We start from the raw sequence: 25,654 nt of genomic DNA, 5'->3' as shown, positions 1-25,654 counted from the left end.
GAAAGTGTTTTTAAAGGTCTTGTTTACTAATGAATGAATGTGAAAGCAGCGGGAACTGTTCACATTTCAGACTCTTCATGTTGTATCATGTAATCCCATTAGTTTTAAGTGGATTTGGAATGAGTATATGCAAGTATTCAACAGTGCATGATGGTGAAGGGCCTCTTCATTACATAAGGTAGGTGTTTTATTACATATGAAGCTGCTGTTTTGTGTGGTTTATAATTAATATTTGTTCAGATGTGCTAACCTTGGATGTAATGGATGACTGGTGCTTATAGTAACGGTTGTTTGCTTGAGCACAGACTTTACACATTAGTTCAGTCTTAGTGAGTGTTGATAGTACAGAACTAGACCCATATATTCAATGTTACCTTAAACAGTGAGCAGTCTACATTATTTATTATGCCTCCAGCACACACTCTCCAAACACCACTTGGCTCAATTTATAAGCAGCCTTATGGATCAAACGATTCCTGGTTTGCCTTCTTCAGCCGGTTATTTGTTTATTGCTTTTTAGGATTTTAAGGTCGTGTTTTACACTTCGGTTACATGGTAACAGGTAGTTACAAGATTCATCAGTTCAAGTTCACAGACGATCTTCAATTCACCTCATTTGCATGTCTTTGGACTGTGGGAGGAAACCGGAGCTCCCAGAAGAAACCCTTGTAGACACGGGGAGAACATTTAAACTCCATACAGAAAGGACTCTGTGCACTTCACTTGGGAACCAAACCCAGTGCTACACATGGAGCCACTGTGACGCCCAACAAGCTGCTGGGTAGCCAGGCAATAATAGGTTGGAGTTATCTGATCTAGATGTCAAAAGCACATACTAGTCTCTCCAGTCCTATCTAAAAGCTTACTCAGTCCAAACCTGATGTACCAGATGCACCAAATGTGCAATTTCACTGCATTAGCTGAGGTATAAATCATGGAAAGGTTGTAGAATTTGACTTTATGTCTGCTGCCGGCTGGGTATAAATTTTACACCTAGTCTTAGTGAAAATTAAATTAATGATCCATTTGCGCAGGACCTTAAATTTATGCCCGGGACATTAAGAACAGCTTTTCTTACAACCAGGCACAAGCCCTGTTTCAATCCAGCCCTAGCTGACTGGAAAAGTGTTGGTGTGTGGGAGCAGTTAAAGTTCTTGGCTATTGATCGGAAAGGTTGATGGTTCAATTCCCTGTTGAGCTACAGAACAAGGCCCTTAACCCTGAAATGCTCCTAATGCTGTGTACCAGGACTGACCTGCACTGACCCCAGACTTTTTCCAAGAGGGATATACAATTAAAGCATTTTGTTGTACTGTTTGAAGAGTATGTGTAGGTTTTTAATGGTATACAAGGGCACATTCCATTTGGCCTGGTCGAACTACAGTTTACACTTAAAAATAAAGCTGTCAGAAAAAAAAATACAGTTTATTGTGGCCCAAAAGGATCACTGTACCCTCCTGGAACCAGTTTTATGACATCACTTGTTCTTGTCGTGTTCTTCTATTTTTAAGGGTGTAAGGTGTTGGGCCAGCGAAACAGCTTCAATGTCCCTTAACAAGTCTTTAAACTGTAGTGGACAGATGAAACACTGGCTTTGAAGACAAATTCTTCAGTTAGTATTTTTTATAATGGTGATAAAAAGCATTTTCGAACACAGTGGTCCAAAATCATCTACCACAGGTATTTAACTGGGTTGAGATCTGTTGACTTCTAAGACCAAGAAACTAGCAATTCTCTAGCAAATTGTTTACATTTACATTTTTGGCACTTTTTTAGCCTGCTTTCACCCTGTTCTTCAATGGTCAGGACCCCCACAGGACCACCACAGAGCAGGTATTATTTGGGTGGTGGATGATTCTCAGCACTGCAGTGACAATGACATGGTGGTGGTGTGTTAGTGTGCGTTGTGCTGGTATGAGTGGATCAGACACAGCAGCGCTGCTGTAGTTTTTAAATACCGTGTCCACACACTGTCCACTCTATTAAACACTCCTACCTAGTTGGTCCACCTTGTAGATGTAAGGTCAGAGACGATCACTCATCTATTACTGCTGTTTGAGTTGGTCATCTTCTAGACCTTCATCAGTGGTCACAGGACGCTGCCTATGGGGCGCTGTTGGCTGGATATTTTTGGTTGGTGGACTATTCTCAGTCCAGCAGTGACAGTGAGGTGTTTAAAAACTCAGCAGCGCTGCTGTGTCTTATCCACTCATACCAGCACAACACACACTAACACACCACCACCATGTCAGTGTCACTGCAGTGCTGAAAATGATCCACCACCTAAATAATACCTACTCTGTAGTGGTCCTGGGAGAGTCCTGACCATTGAAGAACAGCATGAAAAGGGGCTAACAAAGTAGGTAGAGAAACTGATAGACTACATTCGGTAATTGTAGAACTACAAAGTTCTTCTATATGGTAAGTGGGGCTGATAAAATGGACAATGCGTGTAGAAACAAGAATGTGGTCATAATGTTATACCTGATTGGTGTATACATGCAATGAAATGTTTTATCTGCATATCCTAGCTTGTTTGGAATAAGGGGTCAGAGCACAGGGTCAGCTATTGTACAGCACTGGAGTAGACAGAATTAAGGGTCTGGTTCATGGGCCCAACATTCACTCCATGGCAGACCCAGGATTCGAACCCACAATCTTGTGATTGGTAGAGCTTCCCAGTAGGCTACCACTGTCCCACAGGTACATGTGTACATGCATGTCAGCACTGGTTCTGACTGTCCCAGTTTAAACATATTTTATCATGGTGACCAACAATAAAAATGGAGTAGAAAGGGTTAAGGGCCTTGCTCAAGGCCCTAACAGTGACAGCCCAAAGTTCTACCCACTGGTCTACCACTGTCCCCACCTATGTTATTGCCAACTTGTTGCAAATGATGTACAGAATGGTTTATCACTTTTTTACATCTCTGTAGACCAGTGCAAGTGTTTTTGCACCAATGGTCTTCCTTACATATCCCCCCTTAATCCAAGTGGAGGTTAAACTAGTCTGCATAGTCCATAATTGTTTTATGCAGTAAACCTTTGTGGCAGCATCTGGATTTGTTTCTTTTCCCCTACTTAACAGTATCGTGCCATGAGTAATTGAATTAAGGCTGTTGTCAGTCCAGGGAACAGTTGGTTTATGCCACATTCATGAATGCACTTTTTGATCTTTGACTGTCTTTGCATAGGCTTACACCTTACCTCAATGCAGATAATGCTGTCTATCACCACTGACATGGTGGTTGTGTGTTAGTGTGTGTTGTGCTGGTATGAGTGAATCAGACACAGCAGCGCTGATGGAGTTTTTAAACACATCACTGTCTCTGCTGGACTGAGAATAATCCACCAACCAAAAATATCAGCTGAAGAAGCTCAAATCTGCAGTGGTTTTCTATGTGGCAGGTGGATTTAATATTTCTCGGTGCTCATGATCTCAGTGTGCGTTGGCGTTCCTCATTTTCACAACCGCCCGGCCAGTCACTGAGCCGCTCTGACTCATTCCAGAGCGAAGGAGCTAATTTACGAATCACCAGTCAGATGTTGCTTCAGGGTCAGCGTCGGAGGGTCGAAATTGCAAGCCGTTCTTTTACAAATGGGTTTTGTTCCTTTTATTTTATGTATACAGGTAAGTGAAGTCAGCCAACCTTGAAGGAGAAGGTAAAGGAACACAAAGCTCAGCATTTGGGAAAAGTTGATAAAAAGTTGGTGCTGAAACTATGCACAACTAGAAAAGTAACATTTATAACAAACAATAAATATTTTAGCAATGTAAACAAGCCAAGTTTTATTTTATTCAGTTCCAGTGGAGGAGTTTCAATGCATTATGATTTATATGAGTAAAAAAACATTGTTTAGCTTTAAAGTTTTTTTATATTACCACACAGTCTGCAGTTTATTACTTGCAAAGAATAATATTCATTTTACTGCATTGTTCTTTGCACTCGCGAGACATCATTCTACACTTAACTGCCATGTTATTAGCTGATTTTTAGGCATGCAGGCATACAGATATGTTGTAGATGCACTCACATTTTATTCTAACTTTCAACTTCTTTTGTTACACTATTATTTAAAATACAGTATTATAGTATATATAATAGAACAATATTATACCATACACTGATGAGCCATAACATTAAAACCACCTCCTTGTTTCTACACTCACTGTCCATTTTATCAGCTCCACTTACCATATAGAAGCACTTTGTAGTTCTACAATTACTAAATGTAGTCCATCTATTTCTCTTCCTTACCTTTTAGCCTACTTTCACCCTGTTCTTCAATGGTCAGGACCACTACAGAGCAGGTATTATTTAGGTGGTGGATGACTCTCAGCACTGCAGTGACACTGACATGGTGGTGGTGTGTTAGTGTGTGTTGTGCTGGTATGAGTGGATAAGACACAGCAATGCTGCTGGAGTTTTTAAACACCTCACTGTCCCTGCTGGAGTGAGAATAGTCCACCAACCAAAAATATCCAGTCAACAGCGCCCCATAGGCAGCATCCTGTGACCACTGATGAAGGTCTAGAAGATGACCAACTCAAACAGCAGCAATAGATGAGCGATCGTCTCTGGCTTTACATCTACAAGGTGGACCAACTAGTTAGGAGTGTCTAATAGAGTAGACAGTGAGTGGACACTGTATTTAAAAACTCCAGCAGCGCTGCTGTGTCTGATCCACTCGTACAACACACACTAATGAACCACCACCATGTCATTGTCACTGCAGTGCTGAGAATCATCCACCATCTAAATAATACCACCATCTAAATAGATGGTGGCTCTGTGGGGGTCCTGACCATTTACATTTACATTTTCAGCATTTAGCAGACGCCTTTATCCAAAGCGACTTACATTACAGTTACAGTATGAGCAACTGAGGGTTAAGGGCCTTGCTCAGGGGCCCAACAGCAGCAACCTGGCAGTGGTGGGGCTTGAACCAGCAACCTTTGGATTACTAGTCCTGTGCCTTAACCACTAGGCTACGGCTAGACCGCTGACCACCGAAGAACAGCATTAAAGGGGGCTAACAAAGTATGCAGAGAAACAGATGGGCTGCAGTCAGTAATTGTAGAACTACAAAGTGCTTCTATATTGTAAGTGGAGCTGATAAAATGGACAGTGAGTGTAGAAACAAGGAGGTGCTTTTAATTTATGGCTGATTGGTGTATAGTATTTACATGGTGATATAAATATTTATACAACAGTTAGTTCCGACCTTACAATCTGATTGGTTGAGAAGCGTTCTAACTGTGCTGATATTCGTGAAAACAGCACGGTCTTTTCACACCATAACTGTATTACTCCGCTGACGCGTTGCCAGTAACGACAAGCTTCATGCACACACGCGCACGCAGGCGACACACACTTTATTCCCGATTGCGTTTTAAATCCGTTATCTAATACACAATCTAGCGCACTATGTAGGGAACGTATATCCGTGATCTGATACACAATCTAGTGCACTATGTAGGGAACATCAATGTGTTTGTAACACCATAATCCGTTGGTGTGTGTGAGAGCTTTTTTATTTATTTTTTCCCTTCGGAGGTTCTTGCCCTCTTCTTCTTGTTCTTACCTCCCTGAAATTAGTTTTTGCAACTTGAGATGTTTGTTTTGTAGTGTTAAACTTTATGTTCGTTGTGGAACTACTTTTTGGCGGAAGGTATTGTCAATACCTTCTCGCCTTCGGCTCGTGCCTGCGACCGAATCACAGCCGTGATGTTATTCGCGATAACACACGACCTCAAGTGTTCTATTGCTTAAATACACAGGGTTTGAACAGTGCAAAAAAGAACACTGTAATTTGTATCACAGTAGAAAGAAAATGTTTAAAAAAATTATTGCACAAATTGTACTGATTTTATTTACAGAAAGTAAAGTAATTTGTTCATTTGATAGCAGTTGGGGGGGTACAAGACAGGTTGGTTTGCTGTCTTCAGCAGCTAGGGATGTGTGAATGTTTGCAGTTGTAGCCTAGCATTTAAGGTAATGGACTAGTAATCAGATGGTTGTTCAAGCCCCACCACTGCCAGGTTGCTGCTGTTGGCCCCTTGAGCAAGGCCCTTAACCCTTAATTGCTCAGACTGCGTTGGATAAAGGCACCTGCTAAATGCTGAAAATGAAAATGTAAGTGAGTTAATGTGTATGGGGGGGGGGGGGGGGGGGGGGTGTAATAGAGGCTACAGCTACACAACAATGGGAGGAGGACAAACAGTCAGTGACCTGGGTGGGTTGAGTCTTTGATGATGTCCCTAGTCCTCTCATGTCCAGATTTTGGAGCTTGGTCCTGACATGACTTTACCGTGCCTGAGGATTTGCCTCATGGTTCTTGGATGTCTTCTGTAGGTTTGATTATCTCTCCCCCTGTATACAGCTGATGTGTGTTGGCTCTAACTGGGTGCTGTGTCCAGTCTGTGTAACAGGTTGTTCTCAGATTGGAGCATTTGGCTCATTGTTATTCTGAGCAGTGCATCAGGTAGCTCGCTGAGATTGTCTGTTTGACCTGAATTGAATAGCAGCTGCTCTGCGCTGCAGGCTGTGTGGTTTCCTTTGCTGAGGACTGGGGAAGAGGCTAAAGCTGTGGACTTACAGCCGAGACTTCAAAAAGAAACCGCCGTCTCTCTGCAGCTCAGAAGATTAGAGCTCTATCTAGCTGCCTGCTTCATTTGCAATTTCTCTGATTCTAACTTTCTCCCAGTATTGATTCTCTCTCTGTCTCTCTGACCAGATGGGTACATTAGTGTTTGCGCTACCTGTTCGACACCCTGCATTCCCATCGAGCTCGTACATTGCAGCGAGGGGCAGATGGTAGTGTTTATGCTCAGCCTTCAGTTTCTCTGGGACTGGGTATCTCTTGCTGTAGCAGCTTTTATACACTCCTCCTCCATGTTCATGCCTCATTAGCTTGTAAGCTCTCTGTTAGATGGGCCAGCGGGCAGCACCCATGCAGAGACATCTGCTTCATCTGGCCCTGCTCGTCCTGGCCAAGCAATAACCCACAGAAAAAGCCTTTATTGCGTAGTTGGATAGCTATCCGATCCAGCAAGGTCAGCCAATGCAGAATCTCCAAATGCGTTACGGTGCCTAGCATAATTACACCTACGCTTAGTGCACTCGTTTTAAGAGCTAGAATGCAATTTTGATCCAAATACTTCTGTGTCCTAATGAAAGCTTGCACTTTGTCGGATAATTATTTCTACCGGATCATTTTCTTCCAAAATGTATGCTCAAGGTAAATGTACCATTCAAAGAAATTTCTTCTCTATTAAGGGCATTAGTAGCTTAGTGGTTAAGGTACTGGACTGGTAATCAGAAGGTTGCCAGTTTAAGCCCCACCACAGTCAGTTGCCACGGTTTGACCCTTGAGCAAGACCCTTAACCCTCAATAGCTTAGATTATATACTGTCACTACTGTAAAGACGCTTTGGTTAAAAGCATCAGAATCAGAATCAGAATCACTTTATTTCGCCAGGTATGTTACACATACGAGGAATTTGCTTTGGTGATACACTCAATGATACACACAACAGTAAACATAATAGTACAAACAATACACATAATAGTACAGACAATTACACATGTATGACATGTAACATAGAACATATTTAACAGACTCGACAGCACACGAACTGTTAACCAGTATTTACCAACATTTGCCCAAGAGAACAACTTTGGTTAAAAAGTGTTACAGCTCTGGGGAAAAAGCTGTTAGCGTGTCTGGATGTGTTTGTTTTTATTGTCCTGAGTCTTCTGCCAGATGGAAGAGTTTGAAAAGGGTGATGTCCAGGATGAGAGGGGTCTGCTGTAATTTTGCCGGCACGCTTCAGCACTCTGCTGTTGTAAATGTCCTGAAGCGTTGGCAGACTACATCCAATGATCCTCTCCGCTGTCCTGATTATACGCTGGAGTTTGGCTCGTTCATGTGATGTTGAGGAACCAAACCAGATGGTGATGGACGATGTAAGGATGGACTCTATTATTGCTGTGTAGAACTGGATCAGCAGACTCTGTGGCTGGTTAAATTTCTTCAGCTGTCTCAGGAAGAACATTCTCTGCTTAGCCCTCTTGGCGATGGAGAGTGTGTTCTTTTCCCACTTTAGGTCCCTGGATAAGGTGGTGCCCAGGAACTTAAGTGACTCCACCACTAAGGCCATAGAGCCATTAATTGTGAGGGGGGGTAAGGAGGGAGCGTTGCGCCTGAAATCCACCACCATCTCTACAGTCTTTCGTGTGTTGATCAGCAGGTGGTTGTCGCTGCACCAGGAGACTTCCTTTCTGTAGGCAGACTCGTCACCATCGGTTATGAGGCCCACCACAGTGGTGTCATCAGCAAACTTAAGGATCTTTACAGCTGGTTCCTTAGAAACACAGTCATTGGTATAAAGACTGAAGAGAAGTGAAAGCACACAGCCTTGTGGTACACCAGTACTTAGGTTCCGCTGGTCTGAAGTGTGTTTTCCTAGCCATACCTGCTGTGTCCTATTTGTCAGAAAGTCCATGATCCACCGGCAGATGGCATCCGGCACTGACAGCTGGGACAGTTTGACCTGCAGCAGCTCTGGCACTATGGTGTTAAAAGCCGAGCTGAAGTCCACAAACAGAACTCGAACGTAGGTTCCAGGACTGTCGAGATGCTGTAGCATGAAGTGCAGGGCCACGTTGACTGCATCATCGACAGATCTATTTGCTCTGTATGCAAACTGCAGGGGATCCAGTTAAGAATTTGTGATGGTCTTCAGGTAGGCTAGGATCAAGCGTTCGAAGACCTTCATGACTACAGATGTCAGGGCTACAGGTCTGTAATCATTCAGTCCAGAAATGTTCGTTTTTTTGGGGACTGGTATGATGGTTGATGTTTTGAAGCATGAAGGAACAGAGCAAAGTTCTAATGATCTGTTAAAAATGTGAGTGAAGGTGGGTGCCAGTTGATTGCTGCAGTGCTTAAGGGTGGATGGAGAGATTCCGTCTGGCCCAGGAGCTTTTCTCACCTTTTGTTTCTTAAACAGTCTGTTAACGTCCCGCTCGTTGATGGTTAAAGGAGCCGGGGACAGAGGTGAGAGAGCCATGGTGGAGGAGGAGGATGAAGAATTGGCTGAGAAAGGCTGAGAATTGTCCTTATTGTATTCGAATCTGCAGTAGAACTCGTTCAGGTCGTTGGTGAGTTGACCTTGTAGTTAGTGATCTCTTCGAGGCCCCTCCAGACTGAAGTTGGGTCGTTAGCAGCAATCTGGCTTTTCAGCTTTTCTGAATATTCCTTTTTTGCTGATCGGATACCTTTCTCCAACTTGTATTTGGCCTCTTTGTAGAGAACTCTATCTCCACTCCTGAATGCTGACTCCTTTTCCCTCCGAAGCTGTCTGAGTTCAGCCGAGAACCATGCTTTATTGTTGCTGTATTTTACCCGTGTTGTAGTAGAAATACAGCTGTCCTCACAGAAACTGATGTATGATGCTACAGTGTCTGTATATTCATCCAAGCTGTCTGTCGCCTCCTGAAAGACAGACCAGTTTGTGGATTCAAAGCAGTCCTGTAGTATTTCGATGTCTTCGCTGGTCCACTTCTTCACTGTTGTAATGACAGGCTTGTTAGTTTTGAGTCTCTGCCTGTATGTGGGAATGAGGTGAACGAGATTGTGGTCGGAATGTCCGAGAGCCGCATGCGTGACGTAGCGATAGGCATTTTTAACAGAGGTGTAGCAATGGTCCAAAATGTTTCCTTCTCTTGTGGCACAGGTAACATGTTGCTTGTATTTCGGCATTTCTTTGGTAAGATTTGCGCTGTTAAAGTCTCCCAGGATGATGAGCAGTGAGTCCGGGTTGTCCCTTTCTACTTTCATTATCTGATCGGCCAGCAGTTTCTGCGAATCTCTCGTGCGCGCATCCGGCGGAATGTAAACAGCGACCAGAATGAATGAAGAAAACTCTCTGGGAGAGTAGTAAGGTCTACAGTTAATGAAAGTGATTCTAGATGAGGAGTGCATGATTTTAACAGTACCGTTGCATCTTTACACCAGCGTTCATTGATGTAAAAGCACAGTCCTCCTCCTCTTGTTTTGCCACTGAGCTCCGCGTCCCTGTCCGCTCGGTGCAGCTGAAAGCCGGGGAGATGCAGCGCGCTATCCGGGGTCAGCTCCGAAAGCAAGGTCTCCGTAAAGCACAGCGCAGATGTATTTGAAAAGTCCCTGTTAGTTTGGTTGAGCAGGAGTAGTTCTTCCAGTTTGTTGTGCAGAGTTCGCAGATTGGAGAGGAACAAAGACGGTAACGGTGTTCGGACTCCACGTCGCCTCATCTTTACGAGCGCTCCGGCTCGTCTGCCTCTCCGCCGCTTTCTTGCCAGGTTGAGTAGAGTTGTGAGTATTTCCAAAAACTCTGAAGGATTTTGAGAAAACTCCGGAATAAAAGTTGGTGAAACATTGTCTCTGAAGGTCAGTAACTGTTCTTTGCTCCAACTGACCGAGTTTGACGCACAATAAATAACATTAACAAACAAAAACCAACACAAAACATAGAGAGCTCTCACCGAGGCAGCCATCTGCGGTGCCATCCTACTAGCATCCTACATCCCATTAGCATCCGCTAAGTGTCACAAATGGGGACACTTGTAGTCTAGTGGGTAGAGCTTTGGGCTTTTAACTGAAAGGTTGAGAGTTCGAATCCCAGCTCTGCCATGCTTAACCCTCTCAGCTCCAGGGGTGCCATACAATGGCTGACCCTGTGCTCTGACCCCAGCTTCCAAACAAGCTGGGACATGCGAAGAATGCATTTTGTTGTACTGTACACGTGCATATGTATAAATGACAAATAAAGGCATTCTATTAAATGTAATGTAAATATAACTCCCAGTTTAGCTGTTTACATTGCAATGTCTTCATCACACCATAATGTGAGGCTCTCGACTACTTCTTTTCCACTGGTCAGCAGAGGTTTCTTACAGGAAAACCTTAGCACATATAGAGAAACACGCTGTACTCTCTGTATTCCTCTGCTGTTTATATTGGCACCTTAAGCAGATAGTAGGAGTTGCTCTTCAGCAGCGAAATGATCTGTTTGTTGAGCTCGACCAGGCCAGTTACACAGCTAAGGCTCAAACCCAGGTCTTCACAGCTAGTGAAGACTGCCACCCCACCTTAGCAATCTTGTTCCTATACAGTTCTTATACAGTTAATTTTATTTTGCCATTGTTGTCCCACAATAGTTGTCAGGTGATTAATATACAGTTACACTCACCATTTTCTTTAACAGGACCATTGGACCCAACCTGCACAATGCATGCTCAAGCTGTACCATTCAAGGAAATTTCTTCTTCATTAGGGGCAGTAGTAGCTTAGTGGTTAAGGTACTGGACTGGTAATCAGGTTGCCGGTTTAAGCCCCACCACTGTTGGTTGCCACAGTTTGGGCCCTTGAGCAAGACCCTTAACCCTCATTTGCTTAGATTGTATACTGTCACAACTGTAAGGCGCTTTGAATAAAAGCATCCGCTAAGTGCCATAAATGTAATGTAAATATGACTCCCAGTTTAGCCATTTCCATTGCATTGTCTTAATCAGAACATAATGTGAGGCTCTCTACTACTTCTTTTCCACTGGTCAGCAGGGGTTTCCTTCAGGGAAACCTAAACACATATAGAGAAACACGCTGTACTCTCTATTCTTCTGCTTCTCATTTCAGCATTTGGCTCAAACCCAGGTCTTCACAGCTAGTGAAGACTGCCACCCCACCATAGCAATCTTTTTCCTATACAGTTCTTATACAATTATTACAATTGTTACACTTACCCTTTTCTTTAACAGGACCAATGGACTCAAGCTGCAGCAGCTAAGTCATGCCCCCCCTCCCTCCCCCATTATGACAGGGCAACTGTATCTCCTCAGTGTACTGGCCAACCATCAAGGTTTTTCCTTTAATAGTGTCTTCTCTGTAATGTCAGGAAATAGATGTACTAAACAGGTACATTGTTCCCCAGGTACAAGCAATATGTGTGATCTATGTTCCCCCAGAGGTTTAACAGCGGTCATTATGGCCCAGTTATGTACCCTAATGATGTTCTCTTACAGCTCTGTTTTTCTTACCAAAGACAGGTATAAAAGACTCACCACTGAGGATACCACCGCAGTAAAAAAATCATCTCTACCTTAAAAATCCCCCAGTTTGGTACTTTTATTTTTCTGAATGTTCCAGAAGTCTCAAAGTTAATATGTGTTTTTTTTTTAATGCAGGAAATCAGGAACATCCATAACGAGGAGCTGATGGGCATCCGCAGGGAAGAGGAAATGGAAATGTCAGACGACGACATGGACGACGCACCGGAGAGCAAAGATTTAGATGACTCAGGTACCCAGGTTGAACTGCATTGCTGTCTATTTAATGCCAGTGTTCACCTGTCTGGTCCTAGAACTACAAATTCACACTATATGAACAAAGGACAAAAGTGATAAAAGCCACCAATTTTCTGGAAAGGTTTTATAAATTTAGGATGTGTCCGTAATCAAAAATTGTTAGGCAAGAAGGCCTGGCTCATAGTCGGCATTCTAATCAATCCCAAAGAGATTAAATGTGATTGATGTCAGAGATATGTGCAGTTCACTGGAGCTCCTCTACACCAAACTCAACTAACCACGTCTATATAAACTTTGCTTCAGCATCCTGGAACATGAAAGGGCATTCGCCAAGCTGTTGCTGAATGGATAATTAGAATTGGAAAATTAGAATTAAAAGAAGCAAATTTCTATTGAGAATGCAGTGCAAGTAAAATACAAATACCCCCAAAATGCAATTCTACAACTTTATACACCAATCAGCCATAACATTAAAATCACCTCCTTGTTTCTACACTCACTGTCCATTTTATCAGCTCCACTTACTACATAGAAGCACTATGAAGTTCTACAATTATTAACTGTAGTCCATCTATTTCTCTACATATGTTTTTAGCCTGCTTTCACCCTGTTCTTCAATGGTCAGGACCCCCACAGAGCAGGTATTATTTAGGTGGTGGATCATTCTCAGCACTGCAGTGACAATGACATGGTGGTGGTGTGTTAGTGTGTGTTGTGCTGATATGAATGGATCAGACAGGAGTTTTTTTAATTCCGTGTCCACTCTATTAGACACTCCACCCTAGTTGGTCCACCTTGTAGATGTAAAGTCAGAGACGATCGCTCATCTATTGCTGCTGTTTGAGTTGGTCAACCTCTAGACCTTTATCAGTGGTCACAGGAGTCAAGTCAACTTTATTTATATAGCGCTTTTTACAATAGACATTGTCTCAAAGCAACTTTACAGAATTCGGGATAAACAGACCAAAACCCCTGTTGAGCAAGCCGAGGGCGACAGTGGCAAGGAAAACCTTAAAATTACAGGAAGAAACCTTGAGAGGAACCAGACTCAGCAGGGTCCCATCCTTATCGGGTGGTCTGGAGAATAATTTGAATAAATAGGATTTACACAAATCATACACACACACAAATTAAAATGAACTAAAAGCTATAACTACCAATAGTAATTGGAGTTATTATTCAGTCCAGTCTGTGATAAAGTCTGTAGTGAGTTCTTGACATTCTTGGTGCAAACACGCCAGGTCTCCGTCACATCTGGCAGGAGCAGCATTGTTGGCACGGCAGTCTCGACTTCATTCCTTAACCTCGGGTGGGTAAACAGGTTTCCATCGGAACCACCTTGGGGTACAACAACAGAAAATGTAGTTAAAAAATGTAAAATGTGAATTAAGTAAAATATCAGTTTTAATACCAGAGAGTAGCTTTAGAAATCCGGCACAGGATGCTGCCCACGGGGCGCTGTTGGCTGGATATATTTTTGATTGGTGGACTATTCTCAGTCCAGCAGTGACAGTGTTTAAAAACTCCATCAGCGCTTTTGTGTCTGATCCACTCATACCAGCACAACACACAGTAACACACCACCACCATGTCAGTGTCACTGCAGTGCTAAGAATGATCCACCACCTAAATAATACCTGCTCTGTGGTTGTCCTGTGGGGGTCCTGACCATTGAAGAACAGGGTGAAAACAGGTTAAAAATGTATGTAGAGAAACATATGGACTACAGTCAGTAATTGTAGAACTACAAAGTGCTTCTATATGGAAAGTGGAGCTGATAAAATGGACAGTGTGTGTAGAAACAAGGAGGTGGTTTTAATGTTATGGCTGATCAGTGTAATTACCGTTGGTGTGCACTAGGCATTCTGTAATAACGTTGTTGGTCAGGATCCCACAGCGTAACATAAAACATGACACCATATATCATGCTGTCTTTATTTAGTTTGGTTACAAAAACTCCAGGCTCTTTGTGCACCCACACAGATTAAACAAGCTAGTAATTAGGTTATTAGGAAAACTCTCGGCAGTCTGATTGCGTGGTGCCATAAAACGAGTGTGTGTGAACAACAGCTTGCTCATTTCATGCTTCCGACAGGGAAATCACGCCCACAGAAAAGTGCTGACTGTTTTAGAAGCCTCTTTACTCTCTGTCTAGTTTGGGTAATAATTAGCACTCTGTTGTCTGTATGAAGGACAAACACTTTGCTGTCCTTCTAAGAAATCCATCTCTGGGATTATAAAAGCTTACGGACTGATTCTACTCCGCCAGGCTTTGAAGCCTTGAAGAATTAAGCTTTATTTTACTGTTGTAAGTCAGAACAGATCACCAGCTTTTTGAACATATGTGAAAGTTAAATGGGAATTAAACCCTGAAAGCAAATGAATAGCTTAAAATGGCCTACTCAGCTTGCATGGCTGACTTTGGGGTTATAGACTGGTATTTGATCATATATTTTATTTGTTATAGTAGAAATCCCCCCCCCCCCCCCATTTCTCCCCCTAATCTAGTTGTGCCCAATTACCCTGATTGCGTCCTCTGTACTGATTCGACCCTTCACCGCTGACTGACGACGCCTCTCAACTGACATACGCCCCCTCCGGCACATACAGTCAGTACAGACTGCATTTTTCACCTGCACGAGTCGAGTTCATATACTTGACGGTCACTGTGTATGGAGGGCCATACCCCCATCAGCATTATTCCTCAGCCCTGTACAGGCACCATCAGTCGGCCAGCAGAGGCCGCAGTTGCACCAGTTATGAGGACCTATGATCAGACTTTCTTACCCTCTAACCCTGAACAACAGCCAATCGTTGTTCATGCTGCTGCCCAGCCCAGTCGGAAAAGCAGAGCTGAGGTTTGATACGATGTATTCGAAACCCCAACTCTGGTGCGCTAGCGTACTTTACCTGCGCCACCTGAGCGGCCTTCATAGTAGAACTTCTATGTCTGTTCGGTCTTATAAATGTTGCGTAGTGGGTAGAGTTTTGGGGTATCATTGCGCAGCACTGTTCATTGACTCGTCAAAGGCGTTTGACACTGTTGATCCTACAATAATGAAATCTATACTGTCGAACATTGGATTATCTAAGAATTCCATCTTGTAGTTTGAGAACTGTTTATCTGGTTGGACACAGTGTGTGCAGGTGGAAGGTTTTAGCTCATCTTCACTGGTAATAGACAAGGGGGTGCCTCAAGGATCAATCTTGGGGCCCCTGCTTTTTACTATTTATATAAATAGTCTTTGTGATGATGTGCCAAATGCAAAATTTGACTATTATGCTGATGATACAGTTATTTATTGTTCGGCACAAAATCAAAATCAGGCTTAACGTACTTTGCAAGAGGTTTTTGAAATTATACAACAGAGACTTTTTAACCTTAAATTAGTCTTAAATGTCGATAAAAGTAATGTTGTTTATGAAGTCAAGAAAGATGCCCGTGAACCTTCCATCAGTCACCACCTTGAAGGGGTGTGTGGTTGAAAATGTATCTACATATACACCAATCAGCCATAATATTAAAACCACCTTCTTGTTTCTACACTCACTGTCCATTTTATCAGCTCCACTTACCATATAGAAGCACTTTGTAGTTCTACAGTTACTGACTGTAGTCCATCTGTTTCTCTACATACTTGTTTTAGACTGCTTTCACCCTGTTCTTCAATGGTCAGGACCCCTACAGGACCACCACAGAGTAGGTATTATTTAGGTGGTGGATCATTCTCAGCACTGCAGTTACAATGACATGGTGGTGGTGTGTTAGTGTGTGTTGTGCTGTTATGAGTGGATCACACACAGCAGCGCTGCTGGAGTTTTTAAATACCATGTCCACTCACTGTCCACCCTAGTTGGTTCACCTTGTAGATGTAAAGTCAGAGACGATCGCTCATCTATTGCTGCTGTTTGAGTTGGTCATCTTCTAGACCTTCATCAGTGGTCACAGGACGCTGCCCACGCGGCGCTGTTGACTGGATATTTTTGGTTGGTGGACTATTCTCAGTCCAGCAGTGACAGTGAGGTGTTAAAAAATTCCATCAGCGCTGCTGTGTCTTATCCACTCATACCAGCACAACACACACTAACACACCACCACCATGTCAGTGTCACTGCAGTGCTGAGAATGATTCACCACCCAAATAATACCTACTCTGTAGTGGTCCTGGGAGAGTCCTGACCATTGAAGAACAGGGTGAAAACAGGCTAACAAAGTATGTAGAAAAAACAGATGGACTACAGTCAGTAATTGTAGAACTACAAAGTGCTTCTATATGGTAAGTGGAGCTGATAAAATGGACAGTGAGTGTAGAAACAAGGAGGTGGTTTTAATGTTATGGCTGATTGGTGTAAATAGGCAGTAGGCAGTTGTAGCCTAGTGGTTAAGGTATCGGACCAGTAATCAAAAGGTTGCCCGTTCAAGCCCCACCACTGCCAAGTTGCCACTGTTGGACCCTTGAGCAAGGCCCTTAACCCTCAATTGTTTAGGCTGTATATGGTCACAGTACTGTTTGTCACGTTGGATAAAAGCGTCTGCTAAATGCTGAAAATTTAAATACTTGGGTTTAGTGTTGGAAAGTTCTCTGATATTTAAGGCTCATATTATGCATCTGGTAAAGAAACTGAAGGTTAATTGGGATGTTTATCCTTTCAAGCTAAGAAGAATCTCGTGTCTGCTACTTTCTTACAAGAACTTGATTATGGAGATGTCATTTATATTCTTCTTAAAATGGAACTAGGTAAAACGATTTGTAAATTGTTTGTCTTGTGGAAACAATGTTTTGTGCTGCTGCCTATCTTGGCCGGGACTCTCCTGCTAATGAGATTGTAAATCTCAGTGAGATTATTTCCTGGTTAAATAAAGGTATAATGGCCGCTCAGGTGGCACAGTGGTAAAAACACACGCCGGAACCAGAGCTGGGCTCTCCAAAACATCCTATCGAATCTCAGCCCTGCCTGCCGGCTAGGCTGAGCGGCCGCACGAACAACAATTGGCCTGTTGTTCAGGTATGGGTGGGATATTAAGCCGGATAGGGTCTCTCTCTTTCTCTCTCTCATAACTAATGCGATTACGCCCTCTGCTGGCTGATTGATGGTGCCTGCACAGAGATGAGAAAAGAGTGCTCTCAGGGTGTGTCTCTCCATACACAGTGCTGAGCTGCACTGCACTCGTCAAAGTGTAGGTGATAAGATGCATATGGCATGCTGCCCACGTGTCGGAGGGGGGCGTGGGTTAGCTTCGTTCTTCTCAATCAGAGCGGGGATTGGCATTGGTAGAGAGGAAGCATGACACAATCGGGCAATTGGACGTGCTAAAAAGGAGAAAAAAGGGGAGAAAATGCATAAATAAATAAAATATAAAAAAATAAAGGTATAATAATAATAATAATAATAAAAATGCTAAAAATGTAAAAATGATAGACATAAACGATAGCTTACTATTATTGGTGGAGTACAGTAGTGGTTTGGCCAAAAATTGTAGGTGTTCGGGTTTATTTGAGCACTTTCAGACTTTGTTTTAGATTCCAAATTTGATTACACAATGACACTGAAATCTAACTTGCATCTATGGATGGACAAAGAAAGCTAATTAAACTTATAAGCAAATTCCTAGCCATATTAAATGGCAGGTCATGCTGGCAGGGTAGGACCAATAATCGGTCAGCTTTTTCAGAGCCCAGCTGTCAATCTGTGCCCCCTGTAAGTGGACTTTCTGGCAGAGCATCAGCTGTAAGAGCTGGCAAGCGCTTCCATCATGATCCATAGCCATTAGTCTTTATTCCTGTAAGCTCCTCTGTAAGGCTGAGTGCAGAAGTGAACAGCTGAGAAGCGTTCTGGCATCCACTCGCTCAGCTACTGTCTTCATCACTGAGGACTCATCAGAGGCAGCTTTGCACGGGCTTCGTTTACCACACAGAAAGTCACTGAATGCCTAAAAGTCATCCCTGCAAAAAGTTTATTTTGACAGCTCCTTTACCATGGCACCTGCAAAAGGTGTTCCCTGTCTACTGGAGTTCAGCACTCCCAGTTCCTTTAGAACCATCAGATCTCCAAACATGATGAGCCTCCTAATGCATGACATTAGTATGCAGATGTATGCAAATGCAGTCATTCGTTTAGCAGGTTTGAATTCACACCCTGGTTCCTGTGCGACCTTCTTATTTGAAAACAGCGCTTAGTGTCTCCGTTGGCATGTTCTCAAGTGTTTAATAGAGAAAAGGGCACTTGGCTGATGATGGGATTAATTTAACACTGTTTTTAGTTTTGAAAACAAATATTTCACACCTGCCAGTTACAAGCCCCATTTCTTACTCCCTCATCTGTTTAGTGAGGTCGATTAGCAGCATCAGCATCCGTCTTGGTTATTGTGTGTTGATGTCTGCCTCCTTTGACTTAAACACCTGAGGTTTCAGGCGAATAAAACCATCACTGGCTGTTTGCTTCAAGCTAATTCACTCATGCAATGGTTCTAAATGCACTAAACAGCCGAATACAGGTGGACACCCCTTTATTTGATTGAGTTTTCCATTGCTAACAGGTGTAGTGAACAGGAGCCTGGAGAATACTTATTCTCTGACTTATAGGAGAAGTCTTTGTGTTATTATGCTGGCAAAGTGACCATATCTAACGCAAACTTGCTGATTTTAAAACAATTACGGCTGAGTTCACAAAACCTAAAATTGGATTCAGGTACCTGAACCAGCACTGTGTCAGTGATTTTTAGAGGCGAGATGGAGTTTCCTAGCAGTCTTGCTGCCTGTTTCAAAACAGACTCCCCTATCGGTTACAAATACAGACTAATTTATTTCTCCAGCTTAGATAAGTGTTCTGTTCCTTCCTAGCTTTTCTTCTGCACCACTGCTGCACAGTGTGATTTCTAAAAGCCTGTCAACAAAACAGGAACAGGACACATTACACATTTGATAACAGTTCCAATGTTGCATTAAAGAATTTCCATTCCGCTCAGTTTAATCCTCCCTAATTAAAATGAGATAGCTTTGCACTTTATGTATTCACAAACGCTTTCGTCTGCCTCGTATTTCTTCAAGCTTTCTCTTCGGGTTCTGTTTCTGAGGCAGGAATTTCCAATCTCATCATAATGGGGTGAATATTCTCCCCATACACCTCAGTTTGCTGTTTTTATATCGTCACCTTCCTAAAATAATGGCCTAAGTCATTTTTTCAGGTTTTTCAGGAAACACAAAAAACTGAACACAATGGAAATAACTTCATGGGCTGGGTAGAGTTTTGTTCTGTTTAGAGCAGCTGCCATTTTAAAAAAGCATCTAAAATTGCCTGTCATATTGTCTTTTGACTTAGGCAAAATAAAATTGCCCAAGTCACACTCTTGACATAGGCCATTTTATTACAGGGGTAGAATCACATGATCTGTTAAACTAAGGACATAGGCGATTTTACCAGAGGTGGACAGCATGGTGAGGAGGTGATTTAGGCAAAAATATCATTTTGGTCCAAAAATGACTTAGGCCATTATTTTAGGAAGGTGACGATATGTGTTTCTGTTATTTTCTTTAACCTAGATCTAATCTCTGCTATAGGATTTTTATATTATTTACTTTGAGCTGCTCTTGTATGAGAGGTCGCCACAGTGGATCATTCTGGTCTGTACCTGACTATATCTGATAGCGCACAGATAAGTGCACCTCCCAACGACTGGGCTGTTTGGCCACCCAAAAACATAGCTAATTATGTCTGTGTAGACACCCGGCCGGCTGATAGTACCGCTGAGATTTAAGCCTCACGTTGGTGCTGCCCGAGCACCCAGCCTCTGCCACAGTGTACACTCTTTGAAGACGTCTCGCCACACATAGCCTTGTCTCTTTTTACATTTTAGTTATTTTTGCTCTTTTATATGTTAAATCTCATCTACCACCCTCTTTCACACCTAATAGTGCTCACACATCAGTATAGAGCTTTATTTATTTTCTTTTTTTACTCATTTCTCTTAGCAAACCATTTTCAATTCCCTAAAGTTAAGATGGTCCTCTAATAGACTTACAGTTTTAAAATCCTCAATAATATTTTAAGCAATTTTCTTTTTAGGAACCAGTTTTGAGTTATTTTAAGTTAGTGCTGGGCGGTTTGACAGTACGTTTGGTATACCGGCTTCAATTATTCGTACAATATGGATTTTTCATATACCGCCATACCGTGGCATAGTTTATACAGTTGCTCTAGACTTCAGATATAGGCAACATGTGGGCAGCATTTAGGTTCGCATTTTTCATTTCCAGATTAAAAATCAAATTGTTCTGACTTTTTGTATTTGTATATTTGACATGCATATATTTGCTTTATCTCCAAAAAAATAAACAATATGAGGAAGGGATTCCCGTACTGGACACTGCACACCACCGTGGTCATGTTAGTTTTATGTTCGTCTGACGTCCGAGGTTCTTTTGTCTCGTTTTCATCCAATAAACATCCAAAAATCAATAAAATTGCACGAACTGATTCTGCAGTAAGCCAGGAACAAACAGCAATCAAATAGATTTCAAAAGAATCTTTGTTCATTTTTAGTTAACGCTATTAATATAGCAATAGTTACTATCTTGACATTACAAACGTCCTATGCAAAGACATGATTTCTCTATAGACAGTCGGTTAAAGTGGATTTGCTTTTATTGGAAAAATAGTGTTTCTTCAACGTTATACCAACAACATCGAAGCAAGTTGGAAGCGGAGCACTATACAATTGCCCACTATACAATTGCCCACTATGTTGCAGTTTGCACAATAAAAATTGTTTACATTCTGCAACTGTTGCATGGATATTCATACCTTCATATATTGAGTCATTTTGTGGGGCCAAGCTAATCTTATAGTTCTCAAAACCTCCATTATATATATAAATTATATATATAAATCTTACAAAAAAAAAAAAAAAAATTAAAATAAAATACCGTGATATACCGTGAAACCGTGATACAAATTTTTGGCTATACTGCCCAGCCCTATTTTAAGCTATTTTGGCTTTATGTTTTAGGTTCTTGTATGAAATGTCTAGATTTGTTCTTTTGGTTCATTTATGTTTACGTTTATGACATGTAATGTTCTAATACTGTTTACAGAATAGCAGCTCCATATCATGACGCTCCCACTTCTATACTTCTGTCTAAGAATAATGTTCCTGGGCTCATGTGCATACATTCATTTATTCATAGTCTGTTCAGAGTAGAATAGAATGGAAAGAATAGAATGCCTTTATTTGTCATGTATACATATTCACATGAACAGAATAATGAAATTCTTTTTTTTACATAACCCAGCTTGTCTAGAAGCTGGGGTCAGAGCACAGGGTCACCCCCCTGGAGCAGACAGGGTAAAGGGCCTTCCTTATGGACCCAACAGTAGCTGCATGACGGAGCTGGGAATTAAACTCTCAACCTTTCAGTTGATAGCCCAACGCTCTACCCACTTGGCTGCCACTGTCATGTCTGACTGGGCGAAAGGCAACACAAGTACACACATTCACACTTACACTAATACCTAGGGGGACTTGTAGTTGCTCCATTTAACCTGCCTGCATGTTTTTGGACTGTGGGAGGGAACCAAAGCTCCTGGAGGAAACCCACACAACATGCAAACTCCATACAGAAAGGGCACCGCTCCATCTGAGAACTAAACCCAGGACCTTCTTGCTGTGAGGTGACAGTGCTACCCACCTTGCCCCCTCATGTGCATATTCTTGTGCTTGGCGGAGTCACATTTCTCTGTAAAATCTTGGAAAATGCTTTACAAAATCAAAGCAGAACATTACCGCTTCCTCTCAGTATTTCTGTCACATTCTGCATCTTCTGTATGTCACTCTCTCTGCAGGACCGCTGGCTCAGGTGGAGGCGCTGAGGGAGGAGAACGACAGTCTGCGCTGTCAGCTGGATGCCTACAGGAATGAGGTGGAGCTGTTAAAGCAGGAGCAGAGTAAAGCTCAGCCTAATCACAGCGAGGAAGACACAACACGCCAACAGCAGCTCAGCTTCCTACAACAAGCACTGCAGGGCATGCAGAAGGTACCCTGCTATTCACATACAAAACACACACACTCACACACACATTTCAGTTCCTGCCTATACGCTAAGTGCATACATACTGATGTTTGTGAAGGATTAATTACTTTTCAGTGCTTCAGGTCACACTATTTAACTTAAATATAATTATACAAACATTTTTTGGCAATTGTGTGCTTTGTTGCTCAAGGACCCAACAGTTGCTGCATGGCAGAGCTGGGATTTGAACTCTCAACCTTTCATTCAATAGCTCAAAGCTCTACCTACTAGGCTACCACTGTCCTTTCTGACAGGGCAGAAGGCAGGAAGCACCCTGGACAGGTTGCCAGTCGATTACATGGCAAACACACATTTACACTTACACTAATACCTAGGGGGACTTTTGGTTGCTCCATTTAACCTGCATGCATGTCTTTGGACTGTGGGAGAAAACCAGAGCTCCCAGAGGAAACCCACACAGACAAGGGGAGAACATGTAAACTCCACAAGAAAGGGACCAGGCGGCTCCACCTGGGAATTGAACCCAGGACCTTCTTGCTGTGAGGTGACAGTGCTACCCACCTAGCCACTGTGCCGCCCTCATTTATTGACCAGTTCTGGGTTTTTTGTAAGAATTAGTAGTAATTTATGTACCAGTCACACTACACCGACGAGGCATAACATTATGACCACTGACAGGTGAAGTGAATAACACTGATTATCTCTTCATCACGGCACCTGTTAGTGGGTGGGATATATTAGGCAGCAAGTGAACATTTTATCCTCAAAGTTGATGTGTTAGAAGCAGGAAAAATGGGCAAGCGTGAGGATTTGAGCGAGTTTGACAAGGGCCAAATTGTGATGGCTAGACGACTGGGTCAGAGCATCTCCAAAACTGCAGCTCTTGTGGGGTGTTCCCGGACTGCAGTGGTCAGTATCTATCAAAAGTGGTTCAAGGAAGGAACATTGGTAAACCGGCGACAGGGTCATGGGCGGCCAATGCTCATTGATGCACGTGGAGAGCGAAGGCTGGCCCGTGTTGTCCGATCCAACAGATGAGCTACTGTAGCTCAGATTGCTGAAGATGTTAATGCTGGTTCTGATAGAAAGGTGTCAGGATACACAGTGCATCACAGTTTGTTGTGTATGGGGCAGCAAAAAGGGGACCAATACAGTATTAGGAAGGTGGTCATAATGTTATGCCTCATTGATGTACATGTTCAATTTATTTCATTTTTATGTCTTACCACTGCTTTATTCTGGTCAATTTTAAACAGAACACCAATCCAGTCGGGGACCTCAGTCATCCCCCCACACCTTATATCTGCATTTAGATTCCCAACTGGTTAGTAGCACCGCTGTGTAATTGAGCCCTGGAACCCAGCGGTAGAAGGCTAGCATAATTTACTGCTGCACCCCTCGGGCAGCATGTTACTGTATGTGATGTAGATGATTAAAACCGAAAAACCCATTAATTAACTTAAATAGAATAATTAGAATAAAATAACTTAAAAGAAATGTAAAGAAACCAGATGCAAAAAGAAACCTGCATTTAATGACTGTTATTAATATATGTATCACCGACTATAACGGTCAATCATAGCTGGCTGGGTTGTTAAGATGTACGTTCTGTTCTGCACACATTCACTCATTAATGATCATTAACGATTCTTAAGTGATTAACATGACAGAAGTGCTCTGAAGTGTATAGATTCGTGTCAAACACCAGATTTAAAGCTTTAAAAAAATCTCCTAAGCGGTCATGTTAGGAATGTGCATGTCATGACAGTCTTGGGAATTTAATGATCGCTGTGATGTGTTTTTCTTCTAACAGATTAATTGGAACATCATATTAAAAATATACTGGGCTAAAAATATACATACTGGCACTCAGGTGCTTGACTTCTTGAGATCGAAACTTAGCTGTGCCATTGGCCTTGTACTGAAGCCAATTCAGTGTTGTTTTGGCTGTATGCTTCGGTTCATAGTCATATTGAAAAATGAACTTTCACCCTGAGTCTGAGTTTGTTGTGGACTGGAGGAGGTTTTCTTTAAGGATGCTCCTGTATTTGTCTGCATTCATCTGTCTATTTCTTACCAATGTCTTTGTTTCTGGTGCTGAGAAGCACCGCTATAGCATGGTGCTACCACCATAGGGATGGTATTAACCAGGTGATGTGCAGTTCTGCCCAAAGAGTCTAGAGCCTAGAGTCCTTTACATGCTGTTTAGCAAACTCTGAGTTGCCTTTTACTCAACACCATCCTCTTCAGGTTGACTTAGACACATAGACTGATAGATGGATAAATACACAGACAAATAAATAGACAGACAGACTGTTTGCTAGAAAGACATAGATAGACAGACAGACAGACAGACAGACAGACAGACAGACAGACAGACAGACAGACAGACAGACAGACATAGGCATACAGACAGGCAGATATATATAGGTAGGTACACAGGATAGACGGATGGATGGACAGATAGATAGACAGAAAGGCAGACAGACAGTCGGATGGCTGGCTGGCTGGATGGACGAACAGATGATAGATAGATAGATAGATAGATAGATAGATAGATAGATAGATAGATAGATTGATTGATTGATTGATTGATTGATTGATTGATTGATTGATTGATTGATTGATTGATTGATTGATTGGACGGACGGTTGGATAGACAAACAGATGATAGATAGACAGACAGTCGGAAGGATGGATGGACGAACAGATGATAGATAGATAGATAGATAGATAGATAGATAGATAGATAGATAGATAGATGGATGGATGGACGGACGGACGGACGGACGGACGGACGGACGGACGGACGGACGGACGGACGGACGGACGGACGGACAGATAGATTAGACAGACAGAGAGACAGACAGACAGACAGACAGACAGACAGACAGACAAACAAATACAGATAGTTCATCATACACAACAACAAAGACTGATAAGTACCTGTACTTTACTTATACTGAATAACTGTAGCAACTAACACTAGAATACATAAATCTTTATAGGGACACTCAAGTCACACATACACACAGTATTTACAGTGCATTATGAATGAATGAAAGAATATGCATTATTTATAAAGTAAAAATGTAATAAAAATTAATGTACTGCCCTGTGATCACCTGGAACCCATTCATCACACAGATCAAGATGCTATTGAAGATAGGTTATAGGTTCACATTCTCTCTGTTGCATTCATGTAAGATTACATTTGACAGCTTTTGTTTACAAGAACATTTTGATATCAGTCATTTGTTTGCTAGTTTTTTTAACAGT

The 25,654-nt window shown here is 42.3% G+C and overlaps 1 protein-coding gene across 3 annotated transcripts in view; it reads left to right on the top strand.

The window, feature by feature from the left end:
• Window positions 1-25,654, top strand: part of enox2 (ecto-NOX disulfide-thiol exchanger 2) — a 616,994-nt gene that overhangs the window by 559,453 nt on the left and 31,887 nt on the right. For all 3 annotated transcript variants that reach the window (XM_062990318.1, XM_062990353.1, XM_062990367.1), the window contains 2 exons: window positions 12,228-12,342; window positions 22,188-22,378. In XM_062990318.1, coding sequence (XP_062846388.1) covers window positions 12,228-12,342; window positions 22,188-22,378 — 306 coding nt within the window. The remainder of the gene's footprint in view (window positions 1-12,227; window positions 12,343-22,187; window positions 22,379-25,654) is intronic.

Source organism: Trichomycterus rosablanca, chromosome 1 (genome assembly GCF_030014385.1).
Source record: "Trichomycterus rosablanca isolate fTriRos1 chromosome 1, fTriRos1.hap1, whole genome shotgun sequence".
NCBI classification, from domain to species: Eukaryota; Metazoa; Chordata; class Actinopteri; order Siluriformes; family Trichomycteridae; genus Trichomycterus; species Trichomycterus rosablanca.
This window is presented reverse-complemented; position numbering and strand designations above follow the sequence as displayed.